This window comes from Idiotropiscis lumnitzeri, chromosome 9, assembly GCF_059441095.1.
Source record: "Idiotropiscis lumnitzeri isolate Australia: NSW breed Sydney's pygmy pipehorse chromosome 9, RoL_Ilum_1.0, whole genome shotgun sequence".
NCBI classification, from domain to species: Eukaryota; Metazoa; Chordata; class Actinopteri; order Syngnathiformes; family Syngnathidae; genus Idiotropiscis; species Idiotropiscis lumnitzeri.
The window spans coordinates 5,093,369-5,107,261 of record NC_142399.1 but is presented as its reverse complement, the minus strand read 5'-3'; the positions used below and the strand labels follow the sequence as shown (position 1 = coordinate 5,107,261).

Sequence of the window (13,893 nt, the reverse complement as noted above, 5' to 3'; positions counted from 1 at the left end):
ATCATTCATGTATTATATTTGTATTGATATTTTCTTCAGTTTTTTTTATTTTTATTTTTGGCCCAATTCCATCATTTATAAATAAATATTTGAGATAATTCTATATCTGATCTTTTCTGAGGGGATTACATTTCGGCACGACTCTTTTTAAAGGTACACACAGAATTGGGTTTGATGGTTTGAGTCGCTATGCAATCAAAAAAAATAAATAAATAAATAAACAAATAAATAAATAATTAATTTAAAAAAAAAAAAAAAAAGTCCCCCGTCCCCCTTGAATCATGTTGGTACCCCCGGCTGTGCTAACTAACAAACCAACAGTTTACCTTGCAGGTCTGAGCTCCGCTGAGTGACAGTTTATGTCGTTATACGAGGTCATTAAAGTATGCCTGCCGTCATACTTCAGCAATGTCGTGTATTTTGAGTCAGCCCGCCCTCTAGAGGCTTGAGCAAGATGACAAACCGTCATCTAGGAATACTCTTGAGTGCATTCTGGGAGTCTTAACGCATATGTGGCGTCCGTCTGTGTGTGTGTGTGTGTGTGTGTTGTTGTGGTCCTCGCAGCCCTGCTGTCGTCGTGGTGCGAGGAGCTGGGTCGTCTGCTCCTGCTGCGTCACCAGAAGAGCAGGCAGAACGAATCGCAGGGGAAAGTGCCCATGCAGCCCAGCATGAACAGCATGAAGGCCGGCCTCACGCACAGGTCAGTGCGCATACTCGAAGGCGACACCTGCGCAATCCATTGTGGTGAGATCAGAATGATCGTTTTTGTGTCACACTGACGGTAGACGGGAGACCAACCAATCATGACAACGTCCGTGAGCACACAGCCTTTTTTTTCTTTTTTTTTTTTAAATCCAACTCTCGTGTTGGCTCAATTGTCCAAGTGTACCTAATGAAATGTCCATTGACGATTCTCTTGCACTGCTTCATTTTGTTCATTCGGTTTGCTCCAAGTGCCCTTTTCCTCCCGTTTCCATCATCTGTTTTCTTTTTTATTTTTTCAAAGCAAGCGTTTATCTCTGCTGGTTTTTCGACCGCACTTACGCAACTGTACACTCTAAAATGACAACCTCCAACGAAACCGTTTAAAACAACTTTTAGTGGTCAAACGTAACCCCCTTGCCTATTTTTTTTTTTCTTTGATTTGTTCTTAAGAACTGGACTTCATCTTGAAAGTGGACTCAGCTTCATTTTGCTGTCTACCAGGAAAGCTTCATTCAACTTTTCTCTCCAAGTCAGTGCTGAGGCCGTCTTCAAGGACACACAGGATTTGCATTTTTTGGAGTGCAGGCAGAATTACTTTGAAGGCTGCTGAGCAGATTTAAGGAGGGGTGAGACGAGGGGGGACCAGCAGGGAAGACTTAAGTAATGTTTTTGGAGAACATTGTGTGCTCATGACACTCAATCAAACAGGAGGGTTTAAGTAAAAAAAAAAAAACACATAAAAAGGAAAAGAAAGACAGCCGGAGTTTGCCAAGATTCTTGCTTGGGGTCTGAGGAGGATCTTTGGTGTAATGTTGTTCCTGTTGGAGGAAATATTGAACATGTCATTCATCCCGAGCTCTAACCTCAGAGAGAAAACAAGCTGCCGTCCAAAAATAGCAGCTTCTCCTGCACCCTGCACTTGGCCGCTTGCCTCTCCCCATCTGCTTGTTTATTGTATGGAACCCGGCGCTCGGATTGTTTTGGATGGGAATGCCTGGCATTCCGAGCCATCGGGACAAATCCGAGGCCCTTTTCAACAAAGTCATGGTGAACTTTTTCATTTTTAAGGGAGGTGTGTGCATATCAGCGCATTCTCTGGCGCTGAGGTGTTGTTGTGGAAGGGAACTTTTCATTGCCCAACACTTTTGGCACCACATCTAGAGCAATTTTCCTTTTTTGGGTCGATGTGTTCCTCTGCCGGCTCTCTATTGGCTAGCTCCCGTTTGTTTGGAGTTTTGTTTGTTTTTTTAAATATGGTTTGTTTCCAATGCAGGTTTGTTAGTTTGGATTCATTTTAGTTTTTTCAAAAGTGTTTTGTTTTAGTTTTGTTTATATTAGTTTTAGTTTTTTATTTTTTATTTATTTATTTATTTATTTATGTGTTTGCAATATTTGCAAAAAAGTCATGACATCATGCCAAATATTGTGGAGTAAAACCTCAAAAACATTATTTTTAAAATATTTTCCAAACAACCATGTGAAAATCAAAAATAGGTACTGTATAACAGTCCACAGACTGTGAAGTAAAACAAAGGAAATTATCACACCAATACTAGTTCAAATTAATTTTGTAAACGTCATTTCAGTTAGTGTTTGTTTTAATTTTATTTTGTGAGCAAAATTTTTTTTAGTTATCTTAGTTAGTTTTTGTCAACTAAAATAACCTTGGGTAACATTAGCTTTGTGTTATCATCTCTTCTCCAGCGATGGCTCCTTTCCCTACGATTCTGTCCCCTGGCAACAAAACACTAACCAGCCCCCTGGGTCATTGTCTGTGGTTACAACAGTGTGGGGCGTCACCAACACTTCACAGAGCCAGGTAAGTCTCCTCCTGCCCGTTGGCATCACTTCGTCTGTCTGCTTGAACAAACACGTGATTTCCGTCCTTTTGCATCCAGGTTCTGGGGAACCCGATGGCCAACAGCAATAATCCCATGAATCCCGGGGGTAACCCCATGGCGTCGGGAATGTCGGCCAGCGCAGGCGGGCTCAACTCTCCCCAGTTCAGCGGCCAGCAGCAGCAGTTCCCCAGCAAAGGCGGCTCCAACCAGCAGTACATGCAGCAGGGGATGTACAGCAGGCCCGCATACCCCGGAGGCCCCGGAGGATACAGCAGCAGGTAAGAAAGAGGTTGAGTCCCGCTCTCTTGACATGAGGGCCAATGGTAGCTTTTGATGCCGCCTGCTGTGTCATAACAAATTAATCTTCAGATGGACTGGGGCTAACAAAAGTAGTGTTTGTTTAGTCTTTGGAATTATCAAAAGTTATACAAAAGCTCAAAATTTGTACATTTTTTAAATATTTATATTGTATTTATTTGTAAAAAGTCAAAAACAATTCATAAAGACTAAAATATAATTAAATACGAATAATCATGTATTTTAATGTCCTAATCAAATGAAATTATATATTTAAAAAAAAGACCCAAAATATCTAATGTACAAATTCTAATTATTTAATTTTTAGATTTTTTTTTCTTTTGGAAGTCCCAATGCATATGTCCCATAAATTCCCGTTTTTTTTTTAATATATATATAATTAATTTTTTTTAATTAATCAATTAAATTATAAAGGGTAGGCCATCTAAATGTCTATAAGTGTTTTAAAATGTATTGTATTAATGTTGTAAATTTTCCCAAAATGTTATAACACATTTTTAATTATTTTCTTTTTTATTGGTGGCCAAATACGCCACACATTTAACAAAACAATAATAAAACAAATACTAAAACTAATAAAAAACTAAATCAAAAGAAGCACAAAAATTAATAAGACTAACTGAATCTAAAAAAAAACAAAAGAAAAAAATGAAATAAAAACTAACTCTATTAAAAGAAATCCCAAACTATGAGAAACCTGACACGCATGATTTCCTACAGTTACTCTGGAGGCCCCAATCCGCCCCCTGGAGGTATGGGCATGGCCTCCCACTCACGTCCATCTGGCGACTTCACGCAGCCGGCCGCCGCCGCCGCTGCTGCTGCTGTCGCTGCGGCTGCTGCTACGGCGACCGCCACGGCAACGGCCACCGTGGCGGCGCTACAAGAGACGCAGAATAAAGACATGAACCAGTATGGACAGGTACAGTTTTTTTTTTTTTTTTTTAAAAAAGCTTGCTCCCCAAAATTTGAGAAGCCATATCAAATGTCCCGCTTGCTGGAGACATGGCTAACTACATACCGGTCGATGTTCTCCAACCAAACTCTCAAGCCTTCTCTTCTTGCCTCTAGATGTGTTCATCCTTCCAAATGGGTCCCGCTCAGGCCTACAATAGTCAGTTCATGAACCAGCCAGGCCCACGAGGACCACCCGGTGGGATGAATCCTGCCAGCATGGGTTCAGGGATGAACAACCCGAACATGAGCGGGCCTCCCATCGGCATGACTCAGGCACGCACTTCCGGAATGGGACCTTTTGGAGCTCACGGCCAGCGGATGCCCCAGCAGGGCTACCCGGGCGGACCCCGGCAAGGCATCCCCATGCAGGGGATGAAGCGGCCGTATCCTGGCGAGGTGAGTGTGCACCCTGTCACACCTTTTTTATCTGTATGCTGTTAATTAATATACAGTGTTCCCACGCTATATCACGTTGTGGCTGTAGCGCACATTTTTTGAAGCATTAGTTTTTTTGTTTAAATCTACAACAATGCCTTGAACTGGTTCCTAAAATTGCTGGATCATCCAAACGCTATTGAAAAGCAAAAAAGAAAAAAGATTGTTAGCATTAGCCGCCACTATGATTAGCGGATTAGCATATTAGCATAGTTGCACTGAAATGACTTGTTACAGTTTTCACGTCTACACACCGTACCGATACCAACACACTTGGGTTCTCAAATTCCTCATTCTCTTGAATGTCCCTCCCTAGGCCGGGTACGGAGGTCAGTATGGACCTAACAGTCAGTTCCCACCACAGCAGAGTCAGTACCCGACTCCCAACGCTTCGAGACCCATGCCTTCACCCAACTACCCGGGGCAGAGGATGCCGGGGCAGCAGGGGCAAGGACAGTACCCACCTGGCATGCCCATGGGCCAGTACTACAAGGTTGGATTCTCCTCGATCGTTGTTCGATGTCAACGAGGGATGATGGTCATTTAAAATGCATCATTTTTCATTTTGCAGCAAGAGCCATTTAACGGGCAGAGCACCAACTTCTCGGGTGGCGGCTACTCTTACGGGCAAGGGAATGGGGTAAGTTGTGACTTTTAGTCTGAATTATCCAAATTTAAGAATGGGTTTCAACTCATATTTGTTTGCTTTCTTTTTAAAGCCCCCCAGGCCTGGGAACTATCCCCACTCGCCCGTACCTGGAAACCCCACACCGCCCATGACGCCCGGGAGTAATATTCCTCCATACCTGTCGCCAAACCAGGACGTGAAGCCCCCGTTTCCACCCGACATGAAACCAAATATGACAGCACTTCCTCCTTGTGAGTACATTATTTGAAAAAGAAAAGTGCTGTCACGATTAAGTCGTGCCACTTTGGAATTCTCCCAACCTGCCCTTAAAAAGAATTCGATTCGTGACTTTATTTTTCAATAATATCACAAAATATGATTAAAATACAATCACTTATATCACATATTTTATATTTATTAAATTTAACCATAAAATTATTGATGAATATGTTACTATAGTAACATAAAAAAAAATAAAATAAAACTATAGAGATACATGCTTTTCAGAAGACTCAAAATGTTTTAAAAGTCATCTTCTAACTTGTTTTTTTTTTTTTTTCCCCTCCCAGCTATTAGCAACGAGGAGCTGCGGCTGACGTTCCCGGTCCGAGACGGCGTGGTGCTCGAGCCGTTCCGCTTGGAGCACAACCTGGCTGTCAGCAACCACGTCTTCCACCTGCGACCTTCGGTCCACCAGACCCTCATGTGGAGGTAACGTGGTCGCACTTGAAGCCATCTAGCAAAAAGAGTTCCCACTTTAAAAAAAAAAAAAAAATCTTTAATTCTCGAAAATGTGTGTTTAAGCACGCTGTTCTGAATTTAGCCGCAATGTGACATTGTATTGTCAACATCATTGTTGGCGTCGCTGATCAATCCAACAAATCGACTCCCCCGCAGGTCAGACCTGGAACTGCAGTTCAAGTGCTACCACCACGAGGACAGGCAGATGAACACCAACTGGCCGGCGTCGGTCCAGGTCAGCGTCAACGCCACGCCCCTCACCATCGAGCGGGGCGACAACAAGACATCCCACAAGCCCCTGCACCTGAAGCACGTGTGCCAGCCGGGCAGAAACACCATCCAGATCACCGTCACCGCCTGTTGTTGCGTGAGTGTGGCCCACCTTCCTGGGGGAGACCGTTTTGAGCGGGACAAAAAACATCGGCTGCTGTAAGAATTCAAGTTTAATAGATGTGTGTTTGTTTGTGTGTATGATTGCTTTGCAGTCGCATCTGTTTGTGCTGCAGCTGGTCCACAGGCCATCTGTGCGCTCGGTCCTCCAGGGGCTCCTAAAGAAGAGGCTCCTTCCCGCGGAACACTGCATCACCAAAAGTACGCCGCCGTGTGTTAATATCTCAATTACCCTCGACACCTGCTGCTGTTTACGCTTTCAATACGTTCGGTGCATTTGTTACCTGCGCTTTCCGTTGGGGCTCACTCGACTTGGAGCACTTTGTAATACCTCCACGACCATGTCGCGATGCAAAAAATAAATATACAAATATATTTAAAAAAATATGAAAAGAACATGTAGGGATCTGCAAGTACCAATGCCAGATAAAAGATCAATATTCTTTATTTAAAATGATCTTTCATTGAGTTAATAGAAATTGTCCACACCCAAAGTACTAGTGGTATTGGGTACTTGGTATCGGTGAGTAATCGAGAGTTGAGTATGGTATCGGTCAGAAAAATTGAACATAATCACCAGAAATCCTGATTTTTAAATGCTTTAATGTGCACAGATGAAAACATATCTACGTTTTTCTCAGACCAACCAATGTGACGACGTACTAAATGCTAATTTCATCGAGGGCCAGCCCTCTAGCCCAGTGAGGACGAATATGAAATGAGGTGATCATCAGCCAACAATAACCGATTCTGAATGCCCTGGTTTGATGGAAACATTAATACTGAAATCTGATTGGACAAAAAAAAAAATGAAATAAAAATCTAACATCATCTTGTAGTGGAAGCAGTGCAGCCAAGAGAGATTCTATGAAAATGATGTGAATAGAATTTTGAGACTTAATGAATACCAAATATTCAAATTAATATTGTCTCTTTTTGCAGTCAAGCGGAACTTCAGCAGCGTGGCGGCGTCGGCAGGCAGCACCAATCTCAACGGGGAGGACGGCGTGGAGCAGACGGCCATCAAAGTGTCGCTCAAGTGTCCCATCACCTTCCGCCGCATCCAGCTTCCCGCGCGAGGCCACGACTGCAAACACGTGCAGGTTTGCCGAGATCAAAAAGCTGTTCTTAGAAATGAATTCCTGTAAATTCAGTCAGTGATCGTGACGTCTTTTGTGGTGTCCGCAGTGCTTCGACCTGGAGTCTTACTTGCAGCTAAACTGTGAGAGAGGCACATGGAGGTGTCCTGTTTGCAAGTACGTCAACATGTGTGTGTGCGTGTGTGTGAGATCCAGGAAAAAAATGGGCAATTTTCAAAATGTGAAAATTATTTTAAAAAGAAAAGGACAACAAAATATGCAAATCTGAAGGTATGAATATGTAGGGATTGAGTGTAGTTTTAACTTGTAATATGACTGCTCACCACTAGATGGCAGACGATTCTTATTTGTGCTTACTTAGTGTCAAAACACGCCCTAACAATGTAAGTAGATTAGTTTTTACACTTAATGTTGCTTTCTTGTTCAGCAGTTTTGTGCCGTCCTTGAATTGTTATTTTAATGCCAGAGTCCATTGCACTAGAAAATTTAAAATAGCATTTTTGTCGTCATAAATCTGGTTAGGAAGTGCATGCGCCAATGTGGGCCTCCGGTAGCACTGATCAAAAAAAAAAGTGGCCCACTCCAGCATTTAGGTTTTCCATCCCTGCTCTTGACTAATGTAGTCGCTCAACAATTTTGTATTCATGTTCCAAGGCACTGTTAGTTCCGCCTTGATTTAATTTGATTTCTTTGCACATTTTCTCACAATAGTCGTTCTTACAGCCGGTCATGTTTGTCTCCTTCCAGTAAAACAGCATTACTAGAAGGTCTCGAAGTGGATCAGTACATGTGGGGGATCCTCAATGCCATCCAAAAGTGAGTTTGCGTGTGAAAACGTGCGACGTCACGTCAAGTACATGCTTTGAACCAACACGCTCTCAATTCATCCGTCAACAGTTCAGAGTTCGAGGAGGTCACGATCGACCCCACGTGCAGCTGGCGGCCCGTGGCCATCAAGTCTGAGCTGCACATCAAAGAGGACCCCGACGGACCGCTGGCTAAGCGCTTCAAGACCATGAGCCCGAGTCAAATGACCATGCCCAACGTGATGGAGATGATCGCCCAGCTAGGGCCTGGAAGCGGGCCAGGAGCCGGCCACGGCCACGGTCCTGGACCCGGTCCCAGCCCGTATCCCCCGCACCACCCTGGCCAACATGCCAGTGGAAATGGAGGCGATTACCCGGGAGCAGGTAATGAAAAAGCGCCAGCACAAGTGGGATCACTAGAGAGACTTTTATGCGGCATTCGTGAATGCTGGCAAGTTGGACCTCAACTTTATTGATACTCACCAAGATTCACGACAGGAACAGAATATTATATTTATTGATATTTATTAGTTGTTCTTGCCATTTAACACAATTTGTTGAATGTGACATAGTCTTCATTTGGACTTGATTGGCTCCATGTTTTTATTTCTAATTTACCAACAGCCTTGAATGCAGCATTTAAGCAGATACAGTAAAAAAAAAATAAATAAATAAAATCTTCCTCTAGTTATCAAACACTTCATCGGCAGCACTAGCCATCATCATCAAGATTTTCTCTCGCTGTGAGTGACGAAGGCGGAGTTTTAAACCCCTTCTCCGACAGTTGAGCATAAAAGTTTTGTCCTCGAGCTGTTTTTGATGCTTAAAATTGGGGACTGACCGGTATCGATTTGTGAAAAAAAATAAATAAAATTGACCATCCTTGGACATGTGAGGTTTTCCGCCCGACATCGATGATGTGCAATAAATATGCAGTGGAGTTATTCTCATGCCAAACATTGTCATCGAGTGTCGTTTGATTGTTGATTCCACTTTAATTATACAGTATAAATGCGATGAGGTCACCAAAATCTGTTTGTTGTGGTCTTTGAAGGCAACCCTTACCACAACCAAGGGAACTTTGACTTCCCTCATGGGAACCCATCTGGAGGCGGCGGTGGAGGAGGAGGAGGAGGAGGAGGAGGAGGGGGGCCACCTATGAGTGACTTCATCCACGGCCCGCAACTTTCCCACCCGCCAGATGGGCCGAGTGGTCTTCTGTCCCAGGACAAGCCCCTCAACCACGGCATGAGTGACACGGTGAGTCGCGCCGATGATACTTTACACACGCAGCGGGAATGAAACGGGCGGCAGAGATTTTGGTTTGTGGGCCGAGGCAGGACGTGCGCGCTCACATGCTCACCATTAAAGTGTTGCAGCTGTTTGTGTGTGCGCTCATCGCCGCTTCCATTTTCAAGGGCCTGGTTCGCATTATTCACGCCGAAACTCATTTCACTTTTGCCCTCTCTGTGCATCCGTCTCTCCATCTGCTACCCTCTGTCTCCCTCTCTGGCTCCTGCAGATGTCCCATCCCGATCCGTCCCATAACTCCATGCAGCCCGGCTTGCATGCTTCTCCCCACCCTGGCGGCCAATCGGGGCCCTCCTTGCATCACGGCGGCAGCGGGCAATCGGGGCCGCCCTTGCATCACGGCGGCGGTGGCCCGTCGTCATCGCAGCCGCCTCGCCCGCCGCCGCAGCCTCAGCCGCCTCAGCCGCCTGGCCAGAACGCTCACCCGCACGCCGATCTGACGTTTAACCCCTCGTCAGATGGCCCGGACATGCCCGAACCTTCGCTGGATGTAAGTGTGTGTGTGTTTGTGTGGTCACCTAAAATTCATCAGCAAGGTTATTAAAAAATATAAATGATCAAAAGTACTACTTCAGGTGTCAGTGCTCTGTATTGCTGAGTACTCTAAGACTATATAGTGGGATCGAACATCCCTAGTCATTGTGAACAAAATAGTGGTCAGAGTTTGGGCAAAACCTTAAGACGTCTGCTCGAAAGCTGAAAATGGCAGGAAAGGCCTACTAGATCAACAAAACTATTTGGGGGTTATCATTTATCTGCTAACTCCCACTTAACTTGAAAATGAATGCGATTGGTTAATTCTGAACACAGCCAGATATCAGTTCTAAGCGGGTGTGCACACTTTTGCAACCACCTTATTCTGTATCTGCACTCGTATCTCAATTTATCTTTTCTCAAATGAATGGAAATTATATTTATCCTTTACTGTACTTAATAGTGATAATTAAATTCTTGACTCAGGTACCGGGCGGCGGCACAATACAATCATGCGAATAAAAGAGTTGTTTCGCCCATCGACTGTTCGGGACTCGAATTTTCAGTGCTATCAAAATTTTTGCAGTGGATAAAGAATAAATGCCTGTCATTTGCTGTCTACAAGTTGCTGTGTTCAAATATATTTGCCTCAAAGCATTGTGACACCACCACAGATGCTATTTGTTAGCCCGTCTCTGGCGTTTCACGCTATGTGTTAGCATTAAGCTAGCCATGGCTTGCATCGCCATACTTTTCACCTGCTTCAAAATCCTAATTCTCCGATTTTTTTTTTTTTTGGGTCATCCACAGCTGCTTCCAGAACTGGCCAACCCGGACGAGCTCCTCTCGTACCTGGATCCTCCCGACCTTCCGGCCAACAGCAACGAGGACCTTCTCTCCCTCTTTGAGAACAACTAAAACCCCCCCACCCCACCACCACTCCCGGTCCCCACTTCCTCCTTTCAAGCTCACCTCACAGGGGGACGCGTTTGACTGTCCGGTCCACAGACCCGTCGCCCGCCTCCCACTTCGACACTTGAGACTGTATCCCATGCGCACACGTGCACACTGTCTTTCTAGAAGATGTGCTGCATGGGACGGAGAAAAAAAAAAAAAAGGAAAAGGGACGACGCCGCTCATCCCTGCACATGTTTTTTTGTGTAACGATTTCACCAACAACATCCACGGCCACGTTGGCGGGCACAAAAAAAAAAAAAGGCGACGTCATGCAGATGTATATAGTTGATATACATGTCTATGATACCTTATCAAGTGTGCAGCTATTATTATTATCATCACCTGTAAACGACAAAAGCCAGGAGACAAGGAAAAGATTTTCTTTTTTTTTATATCTAAGCATGATTTGGCTTTTGTGGGAAAAACAAATCTTGTATGTGTGGGTGTGTGTGTGTGTGTGTTTTTGTCCACTTTTTTCAAACGTGTTCTTCCAAGACGGCAGCACATGCCGTGACCTTTCACCCCTCCCCCCGCCGGCCCATCCCCACCCTCCAGAGTGCACGCGGCGAATGGCGCGCACGACCTCGTTGAAAGGACGAGCAGCCCGTGCGGCGCGTGTGCGTGCATGTGTGTGTGGTCATCCTGCCTGCAGCAGATGTAAAGCGGCGAGCAAATCCACCGCCGTGTTTTTCTTCCACTCCGCAGACGCTCTATTTATTATCATGTCTCACTCTTCCACATCCTTTTTTTTTTTTTTGCAATTGTGCCAATGCATCCTGTTGATTGTTTATCCAATCTATATTTATTGCTTTCGAACATCTGTTGTTTTGTTTTTACATCGTTGTCAGTTTTATGTGCTTTATTTCTCCGTCCCGTCACCAAAGCAGATCTTTCCTATTTTTTTAACTGTGTTTGAACGCAACATCTGTCCCCCAGCATTATGCCGCCTCCTTTTTTTTTTTTCGTGTGCGTGCACAACTGTTGTATATACGCTTTGTGAATACTTAGTGACTGTGCAGTGCTGTGCCCATCTATTACTGTCAACTAGACATGGTACTGTGTGTCACACTCACTCACTCACTCACACACACACACACACACACACACCCACACGCTATACAAATACTGTACTCACAAACCCACTTCCGAACTGTTCCAAATGCACTCTGGCCTTGTATTGTGTGTGTCGGTGCACATTATCCCCCTTTGTGATCCCTTCATTTTTTTTTTTTTTTAATGTAATGTGCTGGTATTGTGTCTAAATAAGTGTAAAAGCAACTTAGAGGTCCATATCCCCCCCCCCCGTCCCTCCCCGAAAAAAATATATATATCTAATTGGATACTCTTAAACAATGAAATATTTGTTGCAAAAAAAATTATAATCCATACATTTTGTGTATTTTAACCCCAGTTGTATATGGTTTTAAGTGATTTATCATTTTTTGCTTTTCAAGTTTGATGCAGTCAATGACGTTTAAAATGTACTTTGTTTTCAACCCATTTGAGTTTTTTCCCCCCCTTTATACGCAACCAAATATGATTTATTTTACTTGTCGAGTATTTTTTTTAGTTTTCATGTAAGACGATGCACTGCCGCATTGGGATGTTCCCTACACAGTCATTGTCGCATCTCTGTCCACTTCCAGCCAATGAGATGAGAATTCATGTTAAAAAAAAAAAACAAAAAAAAAAAAAAGGAAAGAAAGAAGCGAGGGTGGATTGCGAGGCCGTGACTGTGAGGGGATGCGCGTGTGTACATAATGTAAATGACAAATAGAGACCCATTAACAGAAATGTATTCATTTTTCTCCAGAGGGAGTGTGCATAGTGTATTTAGAATTTGTAAAGCTTGCATCCTCCTGTCAGACGTCCCAATTGAAATCATTTTTTGACGATCGCAGACCTCGCTAACCTCGCCTGTTCCTTTATGTAAAAATACTTTATGTAAACCCTCCCTTGCATGGGGGGGAGCCCAACACACAAAATACATTTTTCCCCCTTTGTGTAATTATTCTGTGTATTTCTCTATGGCCTGTGTACTTTATAAAGGTGCTACAAAATGATTCACACCCTTCATTAGGACTTGGAGACAAAGCTTTAGAGTTTGTAAAGAAAACAAAAGTCATAATCAATTGTCCAATTTATAGTTTTTATGCAATTTGGCAAACGATGCTATAAAGGTACAATCTGAAGTGATTGGCACAACAAGTGGCAGTTGTCTTTCTCTCTGTTGGTGTTTGTACATTCACTCATGTACAATCAGTTCATATTGGCCAGACAAACATTGTGATTTTTAGTCTTGCAAATCTGTATGTAGTTAGATGACGTGACATCCTAATATTTATCTAATAAATATGTATTCAGATGAAACACAATGTTGGACGTGCCTCTTGATACTCAAATTTAACTCTTTCTAACCAAAATATACTGTACAGAGGAACCAAGTAAAAAAAAGTAGTAGAGGCTTAATTAGTTACTTTGTCACGGTAAGAGAAGCTGCTAATTTAATTATTTCATGGTTCATAGAAGTTGCACAATTCATTTAAGAAAGTAAAATGTTTCTGGTATACGGTTAAAAAAAACCACATCACAACCGACACAACAACGAGTTATCGCCAAGGATGTTAAGTAAATGCTAATTTTTGCAATTGGACTTAAAATAGATTTAATTTAGACACCCAGTTAAGTGTTATTATTGCATTTGATGTATTTTTCCCTAAATATGAATGGGATTTAAATTGAAAAATCGAGGAAAATATGGTGCCATATTCATAATGAATAAAAAGTAGGTCATAAATAGAAATGTATTAAAGTAAAAATTTATGTTAGTAATATTTTTAAATAATTAAAAATTTATTTTTTTCATTATTATTTTACTTTTGTTAGAAAATATATTAAAATTATGATAATGAAACTACAAATCAGATTTTATTATAGTTATAAGATTTGGTTAGTGGTGTTTTGTTTTGACTGTTATCATCTATTGTTAATAAAAATATTATACATACATCATATAATAAAGTGTATTAGTTTTATAGCGATTGTAGTGCTATTTAATTTGATCTTTATTCAAACAATGTAATGTAAAAAAAAAAATAAACGCAAGGTGAGAAGTTCTTTTCACGGTTAAATTAAAATAAAATACAGAGTACACGTGATTTTCCATTACATGTTTACTATAGTATTTGTAAATCCTATTTTAATTACTTAAATTTAACCCAATTAATATT

The 13,893-nt window shown here is 42.5% G+C and overlaps 1 protein-coding gene across 3 annotated transcripts in view; it reads left to right on the top strand.

Annotated features, from left to right (window-relative positions):
* zmiz1a (zinc finger, MIZ-type containing 1a) overlaps positions 1-13,038 on the top strand; it is a 116,489-nt gene extending 103,451 nt beyond the window's left edge. For all 3 annotated transcript variants that reach the window (XM_088304676.1, XM_088304678.1, XM_088304677.1), the window contains 18 exons: positions 565-700; positions 2,410-2,524; positions 2,604-2,824; positions 3,585-3,786; positions 3,936-4,217; positions 4,573-4,749; positions 4,828-4,896; positions 4,976-5,135; positions 5,454-5,595; positions 5,782-5,992; positions 6,111-6,216; positions 6,958-7,118; positions 7,204-7,271; positions 7,863-7,931; positions 8,013-8,305; positions 8,976-9,181; positions 9,444-9,722; positions 10,517-13,038. In XM_088304676.1, coding sequence (XP_088160802.1) covers positions 565-700; positions 2,410-2,524; positions 2,604-2,824; positions 3,585-3,786; positions 3,936-4,217; positions 4,573-4,749; positions 4,828-4,896; positions 4,976-5,135; positions 5,454-5,595; positions 5,782-5,992; positions 6,111-6,216; positions 6,958-7,118; positions 7,204-7,271; positions 7,863-7,931; positions 8,013-8,305; positions 8,976-9,181; positions 9,444-9,722; positions 10,517-10,624 — 3,005 coding nt within the window. In that variant the 3' untranslated portion in view covers positions 10,625-13,038. The remainder of the gene's footprint in view (positions 1-564; positions 701-2,409; positions 2,525-2,603; positions 2,825-3,584; positions 3,787-3,935; positions 4,218-4,572; positions 4,750-4,827; positions 4,897-4,975; positions 5,136-5,453; positions 5,596-5,781; positions 5,993-6,110; positions 6,217-6,957; positions 7,119-7,203; positions 7,272-7,862; positions 7,932-8,012; positions 8,306-8,975; positions 9,182-9,443; positions 9,723-10,516) is intronic.
* Positions 13,039-13,893: the final 855 nt, after the last annotated feature.